Genomic DNA, 19950 nt, shown 5'->3' on the forward strand with positions numbered 1-19950 from the left:
GGGATTGGGGTTGTAGAGAGCCAGGTAAAGATGACCGCAGTTCTGGTTTCTCTTTGCCTCTTTGTTCAAACACGTCTGCTATGGTGTGTGTCGCTTAATGTTCAGTAAAGGTTATTTGCGGTCTAAAGAAATCAACACATTAGTAGAAAGTTGCGTATTTTAAGAGACAATAGCAGGCATGATTTCTAAATTAAGCTGGAGTATTTAAAGAGAACCAATTTGAGAAGGAGCCCAGTTTGAAGTTGCTCTCTATTTCTGCTGTCTAAATCTATAACATTTGTATAAGATAGTTAAGAGTGTATGAGGATAATGACAAAAACTGTTACATAACACAGACTCAGTAGAAAATTATAGAGGAAAAGAGTAATGGGACCATGGTGATTGAATATAGATTAAATGTATCAATGGGCAATTTTCACAATGTTAAAACATGGTGCAAATCTCTGGTGAGCATGTGTCAGAGACTGATTTACCCCATGTGTGAGGGTAGGGGGCTGGGATGCTGAGGGCAGGGGACTCAGGGCGCTGGGGGCAGGGGTCAGATACTCAGGAAAGGCTGAGAGCTTTGCTGAGTGGGAGACAAAACTGGCTAACGCCCCACAGGCAGTAAAACCGTGACCTCTGTTATCTTTTCTGAAAGGCAGAAATGATCTGCATCGCTACAGGACACAAATAATCTACAAATTAACCTGTGACTCACCTAATCAGCAGGAAATAGCAAGTCAAAATTAGACACGTTCTCTGGAGAATGAGATTGTCTCTGGGGAGTCCTATGGGACCTGCTCTGATGGGGTATTGAAAGCACCACCCTTTTCTGGGTTTCCGTTTCTGGTTGCTGTTTTAAATGTGTATAAGGATTAGAGAGGGACCACTAACAGGACTGAAGTTACCAGATGCCTGGGGCTCAGCGCACAGGGTGTGACAGATGTTCAGTTTCCCGGAAGCAGAGCCTTGTTCTTCCAGCGCCTCCTCCTCTCCTCCCCACGTCTACACTTGTTTTGTTTCTAAAGTGACTGTGCTCCACGTCAGGTCCTCCCCGCCTCCCTACTCCGTACCAGCATGGACGCGGGAATCAGGCAGCAAGCTTATGTCGGGGACAGATGGCTTTGCTGGGTGTTCCAGAAACAGGAAAAATTGCCAAGAGGTCTCTGAAACTCTTTGCCACGAAATCCTTTAGACTCAGGTGACAAGGTCTGTGGGCGTCTCCCATCTGGGGCCTGGGTAAGTGCGATTATACGCTTGGTTAGGTCTGGTTGGACGCCTGGTTCAGTGTGCTCTGGGGTCACCGTGAAGCATTGTTCTTGGGGTGGCTTAGTTCACGACAGTTTCCTAAGTAAGTGTTGTAGGGACTTAAAACTGGACATCCAGTTCAGCAAGTGAGCAGTGCATTTTGTTCCACTCTGCTCTTGCCCCAGATGTTGTGTGGGCCTGTCCCACATGTGCTCATGAGGGTGTGGACCCTGACAGGCGTCTGGGACTCAGCAGGGTTAGGAGAGCTGTAAGTAGCAATGACTGCAGGGCATCCGAGGTGGGCAGTGCCCTTCCTAAGGGCCCTTTCTGCTGTTTCTGAAAGGATTGCATTTTTAGGAGATGGGGTTTGTTTGTTCAGGATCATAAAACCTACGGTGGAGGAACCTCAGAGGTGATGCATCCAGCCCCCAAGCCCCTCTGTGGCCGCTGAACCGTCCTGAACTGCTAGACGCCTGATGCTTCATGAACTCTTTGTCCCAGAACTGAAAGGACTGCATTCTATGCACTGATTCTCCCAGAAGATGCATGTCTGAGTAAATCTGTGCTCCTTCTATAGGAAAATTCCTAAATTTTGTGTTAAAAGCTGAGCATCCCAGGATCCTTCTATTGTCTGTGAAAGGACATGGGTGCCAGACCGTTGTCTAGGCCGATTTGCAGTGACTCTGTTCTTCTAACATGTGGTACTTAGGACTGCATGTGTCATCTCAGATTAATCGGCTGGGGAACAGGTTAGGGGAGGGCTGGGAAAGACTGTTGCCTCTTTGATCGAGCTCGGCTCCTATCATTTTTTGTAGAATTGAATGTATGGAATTTCTGAGAGTCACTTGACAATGTCGATCACACCGGCCAGTTGGTTCTCTACCTTTGGGTTCTTTTTGAAATAAATTGCTTTTGTGTCAAGTATTCCCATGTTAGTGATGTATAGGTGATTTTTAACCTAATTGTTTAAGCCACCTAATGTTTATGATAGTAAGCAACACTATTAATAATAATATAAGAGTTTTATCAGAGAGGAAGACTAGCCTGATGGCCAGGAGCCTAGCACTGGAGTCAGACTGTCCATGGGTTCAAATTCCTATCTCCTTTGTTTATTACTATATGACCTGGAAATAATCCAGTGGGACTGTGCCCGTAGGGTTCCCATGGCTTCTGGCACGTGGTCTGTGGTCCGAATGGGATCTGTTCCTCTTTCCCAGATGCCTCTGAGCTCTTCAACAGGCAAGTTACTATTTAACCCAATTCCAGCTGAGGATACTACTATGTCCCCCCTTTTCCAGATGTGGGAGCTGTGTCACTTGTTTAGGGTTAGATGGCTGCTAAATCTGCAGTGGGAATTTGAACACAGGTCTCTCTGATGCCAAGTGATCAGTCCACCCACTTGCCTGCGTCAAGTCACTTCAGTCGTGTCTGACTCTTGGGAACTCCGTGGACTGCAGCCTGCCAGTCTCCTCTGTCCATGGGGCTTCTCCAGGCAAGAATACTGGAGTGGGTTGCCATTCCCTTCTCCAGGGGATCTTCCTGACCCAGAGATTGAACCCAGGTCTCTTATGTCTCCTGCATAGGCAGGTGGGTTCTTTACCACCAGCGCCCCCTGGGAAGCCCCTCACCTGCTTAGTCCTGTTATGGTACTTTATTTATATTAGTGTTTTCTGCCTTATCTTTCTAACACTCATATATCTTCTTAAAATGAGTTTATTAAACACTTAATTTGTACAAAGAACATATGTAACATGTGTAAGTTTGACAACCCCTCCTGAGAGGTAACCATCACTCTGAATTTTGGGCTTATCAGTCCTTGAAAAAAAGTGAAAATGTTAATTGCTCTGTTGTGTCCGACTCTTTGTGACCTCATATAGCCTGCCAGACTCCTCTGTCCATGGGATTCTCCAGGCAAGAATACTGAAGTGGGTTGCCATTTCCTCCCCCAGGGGATCTTCCCAAGCCCGGGATCGAACCCAAATCTCCTACTTTGCTGGCCAATCCTTTATTGTCTGAGCCACCAGGGAAGCCCTGTCACTCCATAAGCTTTCTTTTTTGATTTTCCTCCTAGAAACACATCCCTCAACATTTCTTTCCCGTACGTAATCTCCTAGTTGAACAAGCATGACATCTGGGGTGTGGCTGTAGAGCAGCTTTATTTTTCTGCTCCTGGGGGACCCGTGAATTAGTTCTGTGTGCATTCCTCCCCAGCCTCCATGGAAACCCGGGCAGGTCCCCCGACTCCCCTGCCACTTGTGGGTCATAAAAATCTCACATTCACATCCGGCTTAAACAAACTACTCACTAATGCAATTAAAATGCTTGATTTCATGTAAAATTCCAACTTTAACCTTGTGTTAATAGAGGCTTTTGACTTGGCACCTGTCTCTCCCTGCCTGTCACCCCAACACCACCCCCCCCAAGAATATTGCTGATTCCCCAACCCTTGTTCTTTCACGTGAACCTCAAAATCCGCTGGTTGGGATGACACACTCATAGAGTTGGATTTTGATGGAAAGTGTTCTTGAGTCTTGGTGATGCAATGGTGCTGGTTCTCCCTTCATAGACCTTGGTCAGGTGGTCACGGACTCAAGGGGTGGGTTTCTGGGTGCTCACCTGGATGAGCAGAGACCCTCTGCTGTGGACAAAGCTCTCAAGTAGTAAAGGTCAGTGCCACTGGCTTGACCATCCTGTTCACTCAGCAGCTCTTTGTTTACTTATATTTTAAATCTATACTCTTTTTAAGAGTAGTTTTCAGTTTACAGGAAAATTAATCAGAAGGTACAGTGTTCCCTAATACCTGTCTGCCTGGCACACAGTTTTCATCTGCTTGTAACTTCTCACATCTGCCTGGCACCATTGTACCAGTCCATGAGCCAATATTGACTGCCACCTTGTCATCCCCAGAACTGTGGCTCACTTTGGGGCTCACTCTTGGGGTTGTGCTGTCCATCCTGAGTTGGCACAAATGCATGGTAGCGAGCGCCCATCTGGACAGCGTCTCACTGGGTGGTCTCACTGCTTGAGAATCCTCTGTGCCCCCCCTTCACCCTCCCTCCTTGTAACACCTGGCAACCACCCATCTGTTCACTGTCTCTAAGGCTCTGCCTCTTCCAGAATGTCGGATAGCAGAGCTATCCAGTATATGGCTTCTTTGGATTGTCTTCCACTTAGTGTTATACTTGAAGGCATCCCACTCCAGTGTTCTTGCCTGGAGAATCCCGGGGACGGGGGAGCCCGGTGGGCTGCCGTCTCTGGGGTCGCACAGAGTCGGACATGACTGAAGCGACTTAGCAGCAGCAGTTGAAGGTTTCTCCATTTGTTTTCCAATGGCTGATAGCTCAGCTCTTTTTTGCACCGAATGCTATTCCGCCGTCTGGATGCACCACAGTTTATTTGTCTAGTCACCCCCCGAAGGTCATCTTGCCTGTTTCCAAATGTTGGCAGCTATGAATAAAGCTGCTGTAAATGTGTCAGCTCTTTTGCTTTGCTCTCTTGGTTTCTCATTGGTAAAATGAGACACTGAACAGAAGTCTGTATCATTTCTAACCCTTGGAAATCCCATCTGTGAAGACAGCCGAGGATTAGGACCAAGACCAGGACCAGGATAGTGGGCGACATCTCAGTCCCCGGGAGGAGGAGACTGGAGAGGAAGATGAGGGGAGGCCGGGGGCTGGACAGAGCCGAGAGCATGAGGATGAAGCCTTTTCAAACAGAAAACAAAACCCAGAGCAGCAAGCCCAGGGGCTGCTTGGTTTATAGGACTAGTTTTTCAGCCTGTAACCAATGTCGAATGTGAAACTGACCAGGAAGGACTTGCATGTGGGCAGGTGCGAATGTGGGTGAGTGTGCCTGCCTAGCTGGCCAGGGCTTCACACCAGCTGAAATGTGGCATCCCCGCTGTCTGGGCACAGGCGCCCATGTGGGCAGCCCCTCGAGATGCCCAGGGAGGTGGTCCAGCCTGCATCTGCATTGGAGCCTGGCTTTCAGCAGAGACGCCTCCCCACCTTTGGCTCATGCCCAGTTTTGAGAGCTCCTGGTTGCTTTACGGTGAAGCCTCTGGCATGGACCATGAGTTGCCCAATTTGCTCTCCTGCAAATCCAAACAGGCAAAAGCTGAGCCATAAAGATCTTCATTGTAACGTCCCTGAAAAAAGTGATGGAAAAACCATTAGGAGAAAAGACTTTTGACTTTTCCTGAGGTCGCTGGTGATGAAGATGGGAACCTTGTGATATTTCTGAGGTGGTGGACACTTAGACGCTTTACATTGAATTATGTTTCTAAATCCCCCGAATGTTTATCAGATGATTCACAAGGCCATCATGCTTAATATTGTCAATTTTGTGCTTTAACAGCTTTAGTCATATAATCTACATACCATAAAATCCACTCTCTTCAATTGTACAAGTCAGTTGTTTTTAGTGAATTTTACAGAGCTGTGCAACCATGGTCCCCAGAAGAACCCTCATGGCCTTTTATGGTCACCACTTGTTTCCTCCCCAGCCCCCAGCCTCCACTTCTGTGTCTGTAGAGTCACCCTTCCTGGACACCTTGGAGTTGCTAGAAACCAGCAGCGTGTGAGCTGCTGGGTTTTTTTGGCTGTGCCATGCAGCATGTGGGACTTTAGTTTGCTGGCCAGGGATCAAACCCACGCCACCTGCATTAGAAGTACAGAGTCTTAACCACTGGCCCTCCAGGGAAGCCCCTCCATGTCTGTCTTCTTGTACTGGGTCCTTTAAGGCTTCGTTTAGCTTTTGGAGTCTGTCCATGTTGTCATAAATGTATTTTTATACAATGACAACTAGTAACTCTGTAATACTTGATCCCTATATTCTTTGCTACATCGGAGTGTATTCTTGCTCTTAAAAGATAATAAGTAAGGATATCACTTTGTCGTGTGTTTGCAAGTTTGTTTTCTAGTTCTTCTAGGATTCAAGTTCCGAAGGACTGGGTAGGGGCATTCAGCCAGCAGAATCGATGGACTCTAGCACTGGCCTCCATCGGAGACCTGAGTTCCTATTTTTCAGTCTTACCTGTACTTTGAGCTACAATATTAGTATGCTCCTATGACTTTTTTTGTGTGTGTGCAAATTGTGGAAGAAAATTAAAATTGAGGTTTAATACTTGAAGGGCGTAGGAGGCAAAATCATGCAGAATAACAGATAATAGACCCACTGTTCCTGCTCAGAAGATGCAGGTGGAGAAGGTGACAGGTCTCGTCACATGGGCTTTGTCTTCTGTTCTGTGTCTCCGCTTGCCTCTCTAATGATGTGCGATCAAAAGTCTGCACTGAGTGCAGGGGACAGAGCCCTCACAGGAGATGAGAACAGAGTAGGGACTGCCGCTGGGTCTGTGAGCTGAAGCGTCCTGGTGCTTGTCCAGTCTGGTGGTGGGGTGGTTGAGAGGGGAGCAGAGGGTTGATTTCATGAGGGGAGCATATTAGGAGCCGCCTCATTGCAAGCCTCCCCTCCCACCCCAAGTGCGGCGGACCCTTCTGTGGAGGATGCAGACTGGTTCCTGGGGCATCCCCGTCCCTTGGCAGGAAAGGAAGTCATGCCCTAAGGCTGCTTTTCCCTCTTTCTCTTAATTCCTCAGAGACACGAGCTTCCTTTCATGAAATCTGTTTTGATGAGGAGCCAGGTATCCAATCCAGCAAAGGGTGGACTCCTGGCCCTTCGTCCTCATGGTTTCCTTGAACTCCACCATTGAGGACGTGCCGTGGGGCCCACGTCTCCGTGTGTGACACGTGGTGAAAGTCACGTGTGTGTTGGGAGAGCCTGACCACAATGACATTGGGCCTTCCCTTCAGGGCCGGGTCTTGAAAGTGAGAATTGAGATACAGAATTTTTTGTGGCTTAAATTCAGTGGCTCCTCCAAGTCTCAGACTTATTTCTCATTTTTCTTGGTGGAGAGGTGGGAAAGGAGACAGAAAGATCTTTTTTGGATCTTACAATGCACAGTTAGTTCCGGGGAGAAGCTGGCAGTCCCTCCCACAGGTGGGTAGGGTTACTTTGTAGGCATGCAGACTCAGTGTTCACAAGGAGTCCCTGAACATTTCATCAAATATTTATTGAGCTGCTAACAGCTGCCAGACAGTCTGGGTACACGTGGTAGCCGATGGTGACAAGGACAGGCCTGTCCTGAACACGTGCACATTTCTGAGCAAGCTGCTCCTAGTCGGTCATGAATCAGGCCTTGTGGAAGAAGCTACTTTCCAGGCTGGTCTTTGCTGCAAGTTGGGTTCAACCCTGGCCCAGAAGGTCCCAAACTTCCCAGTTCATGAGCCCTGGCTTCTCAGCAAGTCTCTTATGCAGCCCCTCAGTCAAAAGAAACACTTAATAATTCCATTATTAAGCAGTTGTTTAACTAGCTGTTCAAAACAGGCTGTTGCTAAGTGTAGAAAGAGAAGCAAATTAAGAAAAGCTTAGCCTTTTGCAGAAATTTATGTGCTTGGTTTAGTTTGAGGGCAAGCAGAAGTCTTGACATGTATGCTCTCTTTTTGTTGGATGTAGGGATTTTTTTAACCTAAATTTTTACAAAATTATGCAGAAAACACAAAATTCCCAGAAAATGGGAATCTCACTTTGACTTTTCACTTTCATGCACTGGAGAAGGAAATGGCAACCCACTCCAGTGTTCTTGCCTGGAGAATCCCAGGGACGGGGGAGCCTGGAGAGCTGCCGTCTATGGGGTCACACAGAGTCGGACACGATTGAAGCGACTTAGCAGCAGCAGTGATGTTTTTGTTGTTTTCTGGACAAGACTGTAATCTCCTGAAGAACAGGCCCATGTTGACCTCAGTGTCAGTACTGGAGAGCCCTCAGGGGACACAGTATAACAGCGATAAACACAGCAAGAAATGTCCTAACCCCAGTCGAGACAGTCAAGGGCTATGCTTAGGACCTGGGCGATTTTAGGAATTCAGCTGGAAAATGCAGTCGTCACAAAACATCAACAGTAACTGTTGAAAAAGCCTGTTCTGTTTCTCTGTTAAACCTCAGTAGGTATAAAGCTTTAACTTCATTTAGTTCTTAATTTTAGAAGATCGGTGTTGAAACCAGATTGTCACATTTAAGGTGTGGGGCGAGGGAATGAAAGACAGTTCTTGTTGAAAGTGAGTCAATAAATGAGGCTCTTTGCAGGTGCCCCCACCTCCCTCCCCTGCAGTCCTGGCACTGATGTCACTTCCTGAGGGAGCCCGTCGGGGTGTCATAACCAGGCAGACTTCCTTACAGTTGCTTGTTTAATCATGTGTCTCCCAGCTGGCTGAGACAGTGTCCACTGTCCCCACTCTCGTCCTCTGTCTGTCCCAACACCAGTGGTGGAACGAATGGATGAACAGATGAAGCCTCAAGTGAGGTTTTCTGTCTGATTCTTTGTGACCCCGTGAACTGTAGCCTGCCAGGCTCCTCTGTCTGTGGGATTCTCCAGGCAAGAATAGTGGAGTGGGTTATCATTTCCTTCTCCAGGGGATCTTCCTAACCCGGATTGAACCCGGATCTCCCTCATCGGAGGCAGACGCTTTAACCTCTGAGCCACCAGGGAAGCCCCTTGTTACAAGATGAAGTCTCAAAACAAGCCGAAGATGATCTGTTCAATTGGAAGCCGTCGGTCCTTCTTTCTGGTTTGCCTACTCGGGTTACCTGCACATGGCCCTGAGCTGCTTGTGTCACCACTGCGAGGCAGGGAGGAGACGTTTCTGCTGAGACGCAGCCTCTCGCATCAGAGCCCTCGTCCTAGGAGGGACAGTGGGGACCCAGGGTGATGCTGTGTCATTACGGTTCTGAAGTGGTCGTTAGCCAGGGACACGAACCAGCAGACTTGGGTAGGCTTTCCTGACTCTCTGAGGCTGGTCTCACCAAGGGTCTCGCTGGGCCTTGTCTGCAGTCGCTGGGTCCTTTGCAGTCCCTGGTGGCTCGTGGTTGAGGAGGGGGAACAGACCTAGTCCTTTCTTGGTTGCCTGGTGCTCACCTTCCTGGGCCTCCGGGGAGACCCGCCCTCTCCCCTCCCACTCTCCTTTTTTTAGGTTCAAGACACTTCCATCATTGTTATTTTTTATTTTTATTTTTTTAAAGCGCCTAAATTAGTTTTGAACTCTTCACAAAAGACAGAATGTAGTGCTCATTTCACATCAGGCCCTCTGAGCAGCCTACATATTCAGAATGTCGTGGAGCCCTGTGTCACGGGGGTGGGGCCCGGGTGTTCCTGAGTCTCACATGTGTCCCTGCCACATTCCCTTGGGCTTCCAGAAGCTTCCGACCTGTGAGAGCCAGCAGCATCACATCAGGCAAATGGAGCTGGGGGACGGGCCGGCTGGTGGCTGGTCTCCCCATGGGCAAAGCTGGATGTTGCATGAGGTTGGGGAGTCCGGGAGGACTGGCTGGGGAGAAGGTAAGGACTGAAGCTGGGAGGAGAGAACAGTGCTAGTGGGCTGTGTTTGGAGAGAGAGAAGAAACCTGGCCGGTCTCCCACACTCGCTCCCCCTGCAGGGAGTGGTGGGCTAGTAGACAGAGTGGACAGTGGCAGGGCCGTGTCCACAGAAGGCGTGTCATCTTTGCCGTCCAGAAGACCTCAGTGTGCACAACCCCAGGGGCGGCCACCTGCCTGCAGCAGCGGCCCTGGGCAAGAAGCCGGATGATGGAGCGGCTGTACAGTCCCATTGGAGCTTCTGGCACAAGTTTCTGTTGTAGAAAGAATAGTAAACCCCCAAAAGAAGCCACTGAGGGGCTCTCCTGAGTTGCCCGCTAGTCCTTTTTTGAAGGACAAACGTGAGCTGAGGAGTTGGCACTGAGTGAGGGCCTGAGACACGTGTGGTCTTTCCCTCCATCCGGTTTTCCTTGCACTTGGAGTTGTCGGCTTTTCTGAGCCTCTGGAGTGAGGCTAGGGCCCCTCATTAGAGGAGGTTTCCTTTGCAGAGACCAGGGTCCTTGGTCCTCCACCGCAGAGGGACACACGATGTCCCCGGGGAGGGCTCATCACCACAGCCCCCTCCTCTATCCAAGCAGCCTCCCCTGCTCCACCCCGCTGAGCTCCTACCGGAACCCCCGAGGTGGGGGTATGACTGGGGGCCTCTGCTCAGGGACAGTGGCCGGTCACCACTGCTCTGGTCTCGTTGGTACCTATGGGTACCAGGGCATCTCCTGAAGGAGGATGTCCATGAACCAACAGCCATGTGTCAGTTCAGCAAAACAGGCAGTTTAAATCAGACAAACGAGGCATTCCAGCAACTGTTTTCCTCTGAAAACCAGCGTAAGCACATGGGCCACCAGTGAATGAGCAGGAGAAGGTGGTCTCTGCACCTCTGTCCTCAGGGCTGGCAGCACAGCTGCTCCCACACCCGCTAAACTGAGGCCGAACTGGATGGAAATGGGGTGGTAGGCTGATCTTGTCCTCTCCAAAATGCAGTGTTGTAAACTGGGGATCTATGTCCAGAGACGCACTTTATGCAAAGAACAAAACCAAAGGACTTGGGCAGTAAAATAAGTGCACGCAGCACATATATATATACACACACACACTCTTGCAAACGTTTTTACCAAGCGCTGGGTATACAAACTGTGTCGAGGGGACTTCCGTGCAGCCTGCAGGGGGAGCCCAGTCACTACGGCTCTGGATTCTGCTAAATCACCCCTTGGGAGCAGAAACGCTGCTTTTGCTCCAGTGACCTTCAAAGTGCCTTCTAGATCAGGGCTGCCCATCTGGAAAACCTTCCTTGCTCTGAATAGTCAGTGCCGTTACTGGGAGGTCCTGTTGCGTAGTGACATCCCTTTCGGGGGTGGCTGCAGGCACGAGGTAGTCCTCACCGTGAACTTGGGAGCTTGCTGCTGCAGACTTACTCACCGAGAGAGAAAGGTGGGGGCCGGGGAGGAGCTGTGAGAACCAGGAAGGCCGTATGCAGCTCTTTCCTTGGCAGTGCCCCTCCTGAAGTCTTCCAAGGCCGTTTCAACCCCAGGTTTAGAGTGGGGTGCGGGAGCGGGGTTCAGAGGCTGGCATTTTGCTGAATGTCGGGATCACAGCCAGGAAGCCCAGTGGAGACGCAGACCTACCTAGCACACCTGGTTAGACCCGCCAACCCCCAACTTCAGAGACCACAGGAAAGTTTTCCTCTCTTTGGCCTAAGACCTGCAAACTTCCATCCTCACTGGGAAACCCCATTCTCACCCGCAGGCATGGGATTTAGCCTAGTGACCCAGATAAGGCCAGCCAGCCAGTCACACCTTGTACAGAATCCACACCCTTCCCGAAGATGCAGTGATCCAGTCTCGTCCAGCTACAGTTTTGTTTATACTTTTGGTTTTTAGACAGTTACACGATTGGGCATTTATTTATTTATTTAAATTTATTTATTTAAATTGGAGGCTAATTACAATATTGTAGTGGTTTTTGCCATACATTGACATGAATCAGCCATGGGTGTACATGTGGGTATTTAAATGAAGCCAGAGCTCCACTCTGCTGAAGCATATTCCTGCATCTTCTCCTGGAAAGACGCTGAGGATGCCAGGTCCCCGGGGAGGGACAGGCTTCCTTTGACATGTGCACATGGAGGTTGGGAAGAACAGAGAGAGGGTCTTGTGTTCAGGACTGATGGGCAGTGGGGGAGGACCTTCATCTTTGAAACTAGAACCCACCGTTGAATCTTGGGTGCATACGAAATATTATAAATTATGGTTAAATTCACTATATTATCAGCTAAATGTGGTTTGCTGGACAGAGTCTATGAGAAAATAGATCACCTGTAAGTAACTCTTGGGCTTCCCTGGTGGCTCGGATGGTGAAGAATCTGCCTGCAATGCGGGAGACCTGGATTCGATCCCTGGGTTGGGAAGATGCTCTGGAGGAGGAAATAATAACCCACTCTAGTATTCTTGCCTGGAGATGTCCATGGATGGCAGGTCCATGTGGTTGCAAAGAGTCGTTTAGAACACAACCTGTTCATAAGGTGGGGGACTGGAGTTTGAGCTCCCAGTTAGAGTCTCAGTTTCAGCAAGGTTCTGGGAAAGATGTTGGAATGAATGAGAGAAGAAAAGGACCTTACAGGGATGGGGAGGGGAGAGTGAGATGGACAAGCTCAGCGAAGGCAGTGCTGACCGTTGGCCAGTGCATGGCCAGCCTCACAGCTGAGGACGGTCTGGCTCAGTGGGCCCCTCTTCCATAGTCAGTCACTGGCTGGATGCAGAGGACACAGTTCCGTAAGACCTGGTTTCTGCCTCTCAACTTCGTCAGAGTGTCGTGGAACGAGCAGACAGGACCAGAGCTGCAGAGCTGCGTGGCGAGGGCTGAAATGGTGGTGCACATGGGGTTCCCCTGAGGACTGGGGGGGTGCATCTGAGTTGGGAGGAAGGAGACCGTGCCTCCCAAGAAAGAGCTGATTTGAGTTAAAGATAGTTAGGCAGAGCACATGTCTGTTAGGAAAGGAGAAGCATCTTCAGGTATTCCAAAAAGAGAAGCTAATAGAAGGATCCTCTTACTCAGCTGAGAAATGAGAGAAGCCAGAAGAGTTCAGGCGGACAGTAGCGGGAAGGTGCTGCCTCCCAAGGCTGGAGGGAAATGGGGGGCCACCTGGCCCCTCTGTATAGGAGTGAGGCCCTGGGAAGGGGGCTCAGACAGGCGGGGACCCCAGCAAGAGTGGGAGCTAAGGAGGGGTTGCTGAACAAGCCTTGGCTGAGACCTGAGCAGAGGGGAAACCCTGTGTCTCCCTTCACTCCCCACTCTGTGTCTCCCACGGGCCCACCCACTGGCCAACATGGCCGGAAGCCATTGGTCAGGAGAGCATGGGGACTGTGGTTTCCCAACACAGACAAGAATGGCTGCAAATGGCTCCGAGAGCCAGCAAGGAAGTGGCCGAGAACATCACAGCATGAGGAGGGGTCGCTGTGAGTGTCAACATTCGTAGAGGGAAGGTGTGGCGGGCTGGGCTGAGACGCGACTCTTTCTGAGGTCCAGGGGCAGCCAGGGACACTCGATGCAGTGGTGCCTGTCCGTTTGCACACGGGAAGGACACTGTGGCTGGAGGGCGAGTGAGTCAGACCGTAGGACCGGAGACTGGTCAGGGTAGCTAGCCATCCCGGTGGAGGTATTGGAGCTGGGGCAAGGCCAGGACTGTTGAAACGCTCCAAACCTCAGGCCAAACCAGTGAGATGGGAAGGGAAAGGAAGAGGGCTGGGATGACCCTGGGGTTTGGCCAGCACGAGGCAGTGCTGGGGCTGGAGCTGGGTTCCCTGCTGCCAGGGCTGCCCCTTCACTGTCATGGCTGCACGGCGGGTCCTGGTCTCTGTGCTGTGCTGTGACTCAGGGCTCTGTGCACTCACCCCTGAGCATCCAGATTTCTGGGTTGTCTTCCAGTGTCGTCTTTTCTATAATTTACCCTAATGTGTTACGAAAACCTCCTTATTTGTACGTGAGCCTGTTATATGTTCCTGAATTTCAAATTCGAGTACAAGTTCTTATTTAAAAATTACTGATCATGGTTGTTTTCAGAGAATTCTCATTACGAATGAAAAGAAATGTTCCCTTCTAAAGTTCATACGGTCCAGAATCCAGCTGGTAGACAATGGATTTCACAATATTCCCATCTAAAATTCTTTCTTGTAGCTCTGTTCATAAATATCTCTGGCTGAGCTCCCGTAATTTACAAGACTGGCTACAAAACCACTGATTGAATTGCAGCCCTTGTTACTGAATAGAGGTCAAAGTATTAGTTCTAAATAATGCAAGTTGGTATGTTACTCGGAAATTCCAGGAAAAGCTTTTTTCCGTGATTTTCAGTTTCGTTCCAAGCAACAGACAACAATCACATTGTTCATAGAATACTAAGTCACTGGTCGTTTAAGAAGCATGTTGCCCCAATTAGAAACTCAGATACACATGTGTTTTACTGGATCCTGAAACTTACATAAAGCTTTAAGCGCACACTTTTTAGTGTTGTAAAAATTTGAACATATTCTTGTTAGAATAACATGGTGGTATGTAATGATGAGTTGTTGGTACAGATATTATAGTAAGGCAGGATGACGGATACAAAATTCACATCCATATAAACTTGAATAATTGTGCAAATCACAGTTCTTACTCCAAAAGAGTTAAGCAGTCTTGTTCTGAAGGCAGCCACATGAACCTGTTAAAATGATAAATATAAATATATGGCATTAGAATACACTTTGGTAAAGCCATTTGGTGAGCTGCCTGGGCTTCCCGGGTGGCTCAGTGGTAAAGAACCTGCCTGCCAATGTAGGAGGCGAGCCTGGTGGGCTACACAGTCCATGGGTCACAAAGAGTTGGACATGACTGAGCAACTGAACAACAGCAACTGGAACCCATAGAGTAAGGGGTTTAATTCACCTTAGGGAATTCGCAATGGCTTCTCAAAGGTGACACCTGCAGATACTCTTACAGTGTTAGACCAAGGAAGGTTTAGGCTTTTCTAAAGCTGTTTTTACCGAGTTTCCACTATTATATCGAGCCATCCTTCCAACCATATTGTTCTTAATGTAGGGTCAACTGTCATCTTGGCTTGCAAAGAACTTTACGGTTTCACCTCAGAGAGTCCCACAGGCTGGAGGACCCCCCCATCTGTGGGCCAACGGACAGCTTCCTTTACCTGTGCTAGACCCCCCTCTAGGACAAGCCTTTGCCATGTCACCACCTTGAGTTTATCATGGATCCTGCCCATCTCCCAGAGGCCAGCAGAGATACACACACATGTCCACATCTCTTATTTTATAGATGGTGCTGAAGCACGGATGACAGAAATGGCTTTACTCAAGATTCAGGCGACAGTTTAGATCTAGACCTGGCCGCCGGTCCTCTATGGAACATTCTCAAACCACCCAACATGAAAGTAAGGCTTCCCTGCACCCCTCGAGCCCTTAGGATCAGCTTCACCCCTGGGTGCTTGGTTACAGAAGGTCTCATAGCGCCCTCTGGCTGTGGTGTCAAGACACTGTCTTCATCCAGCCAGAGTACAGGAGGGATACTGTCTGCTCTTCTGCAGCTCGTAACAGGACCTTTGTTATTACCAACTGTGTGGTCAGTGCCTATGAATGGACATGGAAATAGGCATAAGCTGTCTGCTTTATTTCAAGATTGTGAGAAGCAGCAATAGCCACAATGCCTGTCCCTCCCAGAATAGGTGAGGATGGGCAGGCGATGCTGGGTGTTAGGTTCATTCTGCGGCTGGTGTTAGATTTTGAATCCAACCTTGGTGCCGGGGTGAGTCAGGATGTTGCTGATACGGTTGATTCAGATGCAACCCCCGGCTCTTCAGGCCCCTCACCTCTCTGAACAGTAGACCTCAGAAGGCATCTTCTGATGAAGGGAGCTGGGTAAGTGGACCTCAGAGAGGCTCCCGGGTCTGCATCTGTGGAGCCTCCCTGGTCCCAGATGGAATCAACTCTTTAACTATGATTCTCCCTGGGAATCCCCCTCAGTGGGCACAAGCTAGGGGCAAAAGAAGACAAACCTGTCAGGATCTGGAGTGGAGGAGCAGAGGAGATCTCTGCATGAGGTCAGATTTTTTTCTGCATGTGAGAGGATTTTGCCAGATTGGGACCCTACGTCAAGGTCTGTATACACCTTGCTCCTTCTCTTCTACCTTTAACGTTGTCTTCAGAATATTTTTGCAACCCTGGACTATACAGTCCATGGAATTCTCCAGGCCTGAATACTGGAGTGGGTAGCTTTTCCCTTCTCCAGCGGATCTTTCCAACCCAGGGCTTGAACCCAGGTTTCCCACATTGTAGGCAGATTCTGTACCAGCTGAGCCAAAAGGGAAGGCCCTCAGAATACCCGTCTTGACTTGTATCATGAAGACTTCCAGGACCTGACTTAAGTCAGGGTTATCTCACTGTGGACAATGACTTCAGCCATAAAATCAAGACGCTTGCTCCTTGGAAGAAAAATTATGACAAACCAAGACAGCATATTAAAAAGCAGAAACATCATTTTGCCGACAAAGGCTCATATAGTCAAGGCTACGGTTTTTCCAGTGGTCATATACGGATGTGAGAGCTGGACCATAAAGAAAGCTGAGCACCAAAGAAGATGCTTTTGAACTGTGGTGTTGGAGAGGACTCTGAGAGTCCCTTGGACTGCAAGGAGATCCAACCAGTCCATCCTAAAGGAGATCAGTCCTGAATATTCATTGGAAGGACTGATGCTGAAGCTGAAACTCCAATACTTTGGCCGCCTAATGCGAAGAACCGACTTATTGGAAAATGACTCATTGGAAAAGACCCTGATGCTGGGAAAGATTGAGGGTGGGAGGAGAAGGGGATGATAGAGGATGAGGTGGTTGGATGGCATCACTGACTCGATGGACATGAGTTTGAGTAAGCTCTGGGAGATGGTGAAGGACAGGGAAGCCTGGCATGCTGCAGTCTATGAGGTTGCAAAGAGTTGGACACGACTGAGTGAGTGAACAACAGCAACAATTGACGGACCATTCTCGGATCTCAGGGCTGGCTCTGGGACGGGCAAGCTTTGGGCCTGGGTTGTGACAGAATGTGAGGGAGGTGCTTAGGGTTGTCAGCGCCTCTTAAATCATCCTGGAAAGAGAGCCACTTACTTCTGCACAGGCTGCCACTGGCTCTATCACAGGAGTAAGCTCCAGGAGATGGTGAAGGACAGGGAAGCCTGGGTGCTGCAGTCCGTGGGGTCGCCAAGAGTCGGACACAACTGAGCGACTGAACGATGTCTTGAAGCATTGAGCTTGGAGTCGGACGCCTGTGTTCAAATCCTAGCTTGAAGCAGTGGAGAAGAGCATAGCCTTTGGGATGGGAGAGCTGTGGGACCCTCAGGTGACTTCTCTAACCTGCCCAGGCGTCCATCTGATGGTGCATAAAACAGGGATAGTCCTGTTGGCCTCATAGGGTTACCAGTGCCATCTTGTTTCTGAAGCGCCTGGCGCGGGGGTCTGACATGCACGCGCCTGGTAAACGATGATGAGCACCCTCCCTGATTCCATCTCTGATCCTTCACTGAGAGCAGGGGAACCATGCTCCCTCGCCGGGAAGGCCGGGCTGGCCTGATGGGCAGAGGCCATGGAGCCGCACATTCATGGGGGGAGAGCACAGACACTGTGCGGTGGGCGTCTGCGCCGAGGGAGGAAGGACGAACGTGCACTGTTGGTTTCCTGTGAATTTGTGTCCGGATTTCTCATAGTTCAGTACTACCCTCAACTCTCTGGGGTCCCCCAGCCAGTTAGCATCTTTGATCAGATCAAGTCAGCTTGGTCCGTCCTGCTCTGGTGGCCCCCGGGGTGTTTTGCATCTTTGTCTTTAGAGTTTGGGGTATTTTGTAGACAATACACAGCTCATTGTCTTGACATCACAACTCCTTGCTTGAGGCCTCCTGTGTACTTAGCACTTGCCTCCTATGAGCTGTGTTAAATTGAACCTGGTTCAAATTTCCCTGTGATATTTTGGAATATTGTTGGAGTGTGTGTGTGTGAGAGAGAGATAATTGATGATGTCTTCTATTTTGAATAACACAATCTCGAACTATGCCTTGGCTTTTTCATTCTAGCAGTTTTTCAAAAGTTTTCTTGAAACAAGTGCGGGTGGATTTCAGAGTTTACCATCATAAGGAATGCACAACCCATAGGCAAAATTTGCATTCTTCCCTTTTCATTTATGAATTAGAGGAAAAAAACATTTTATTAATAGTAATTGAATAGTAATTGCAAATAGTTTTTATGTGATCGGCAGGCCTGGTTTTCTGTTAGCAACTCCTAAACAAAATAGCTAAGCCTCCGCTGATGGAGGTTCTTCTTGGCATGACCGGGCTAACTCCCTGCTTTGTTTCTGCTGCAGGCGGTGACTGCGGAGCCCAATGTGCACGGCGGGCGGGAAGGCCAGGCCGGAGGCCCCCAGGAAGAAGACCTGCGCGTGGGGCCGGGGGACATCGAGGCGCGCGTGGGTCTGAGCCGCGCTGACCTGCGCCCGCGGGCCCCCGGCCCCGAGAACATGACCACGGTGCAGAACGGCCACGGGCGCGGAGCTGCGGTACCTGGTTCCATCTCTGACCCCAAGGACCCCGGCATGGGGACCCACTCGGCGTGCCGCAACGGCGGCTGCAGTGGCGGCGGTGCAGGCGCCCGGGAGGCGCGGCTCAGCCCGGCCCGCATTCTGCGCCTCTTCTCTGCCGGCCCTGGCAGGACGCGCGCCGACCGCGAGCGGCCCCGGCCCGCCGGCCTCGTGGGCAGCTCGTCCACGTGGAACGCCCTGGCCTCCTTCCGGAAAATGGGCTCTTTCAAAAAACTCAAGTCCTCGGTCCTCCAGGGCATTCAGAACCGGGAGGGGTGGGATACGGCGAAGGAGGGAACCTCGGACCGCGATCTGGGCAAGTCCGTCCCCAACGGCGAGGCGGCTGGGGCCCTTGGGGGCAGGTGTGCCCCTGGGCCCGGCTTCGCCTCCGACGGCTCGGACCCCGAGGAACCGGACGAAGGCTTCGCGCGTAATGCCCTCCGGTCGCGGAGCCTCCGACGTGCCTACGGCCTGGGGCGCATCCGCCTCCTCGACCCGGAGCCCCTCCGGCCGGCGGCGTGCGAGGCACCGGAGTCCCTAGCGCGCGAGCCCGAGCGGAACGGTGTCTGCCGGCGCAGCAAGAGCACGGACAGCCTGACCTTCCTCGGGAAGAGCTCCTTCCGAAGGAAGTCCGCCTCGCACTTGGCCGAGCTGCGGGCCGCGCAGGAGGGCCGGGGGACCCGCAGGACCCTGAGCGGCTCTTCCGCCGACTCCGACGGCTCGGGCGGGGCCCCCACGAGGCCCAGGCGCTGGAGGAGCCCGCTGCGGGTCCCGGACCTGGCTCGCGTGCTCCGGCTCGCGGGGGGTGGCACCGCCGGCCGGACTGGTGACCCCGGGAGCGCAGCGCCTGGGCCGCGGCCACTCAGCCGGCTGCACGATGACTACTCCCGCCGCGCGGCCGCCGCCCCCGAGGGGTGCGGACGGGGGCGTGCGGAGCCCAGAGACCCGGTCCCGGTGGGTGTAGGAGGACCGCCCAGGGCAGTGGTCCCAGGAGGTGCCGCTCCTCGCGCCCAGGGCTCTCCGTCCAGCCCACCGGCCCGGGAGATGTCGGACAGAGACTCCGACGAACCGGGACCTGGTGACCGGTTTCCCTCGGAGCCTGAGCATCCTCTAGGGCCTCTGAGGCCCACCACGCCCAAGCCCCCCAGCCCTCGGAGCCCCGATGCAGCGAGTGCCAAGTGTCCCAGCAGTGTCAGCGCGCTGTCCCTGAGCTCAGCGGACAGCGAGGAGAGGGCCGAGGGGCCCGCGCAGAGGGAGCAAGGTCTCGGGTCCTCCCAGGAGGCCTTGCCAGCCACCTGTGACCAGGGCAGGGAGGACAGTGGAGCCAGCAGTCACGCTCAGCCCAGCCATGGAGGGGCGGACGGTCCAGAAGACAAGACAGAAGAGGTAAGGATCCTTGGTGGCCTGCCAAGCATGACAGGTGCCTGTTAGGGTCACCCTCCTCCCCCTGAGATGGGCACAGGTGGTCCCTTCACCTGCCTGGAGGTAGTGCTCCCAGCTGTGTTGCCCTCAGGAGTCTTCTTGTTAGGTTGCTGTTTCTCAGGTTAAGAAGTGACCTCTCTCTTTGTTGTGAAATGTACCGCTGTTTTGTGAAGCTGCTGGAGGTGGCATTTATACCACACAGTTCCTCCAGGAGAGATGAGCTCAGCTCTGAGCTAGATTTGGGAGAAAAATTGAAGGCATCTCTCTTGTACT

At 51.2% G+C, this 19950-nt stretch overlaps 1 protein-coding gene across 4 annotated transcripts in view; it reads left to right on the forward strand.

The window, feature by feature from the left end:
• The window catches only part of SPATA13 (spermatogenesis associated 13), a 233486-nt gene that overhangs the window by 155368 nt on the left and 58168 nt on the right, over positions 1-19950 (forward strand). For 2 of the 4 annotated variants that reach the window (XM_070380509.1, XM_070380511.1), the window contains exon 2: positions 18043-19641. In XM_070380509.1, coding sequence (XP_070236610.1) covers positions 18043-19641 — 1599 coding nt within the window. Of the gene's footprint in view, positions 1-1098; positions 1222-14956; positions 15072-18042; positions 19642-19950 lie in introns of those variants that run through there. The other 2 variants (XM_070380510.1, XM_070380512.1) reach the window with 2 other exon arrangements.

This window comes from Bos mutus, chromosome 12 (genome assembly GCF_027580195.1).
Source record: "Bos mutus isolate GX-2022 chromosome 12, NWIPB_WYAK_1.1, whole genome shotgun sequence".
Classification (NCBI taxonomy): domain Eukaryota; kingdom Metazoa; phylum Chordata; class Mammalia; order Artiodactyla; family Bovidae; genus Bos; species Bos mutus.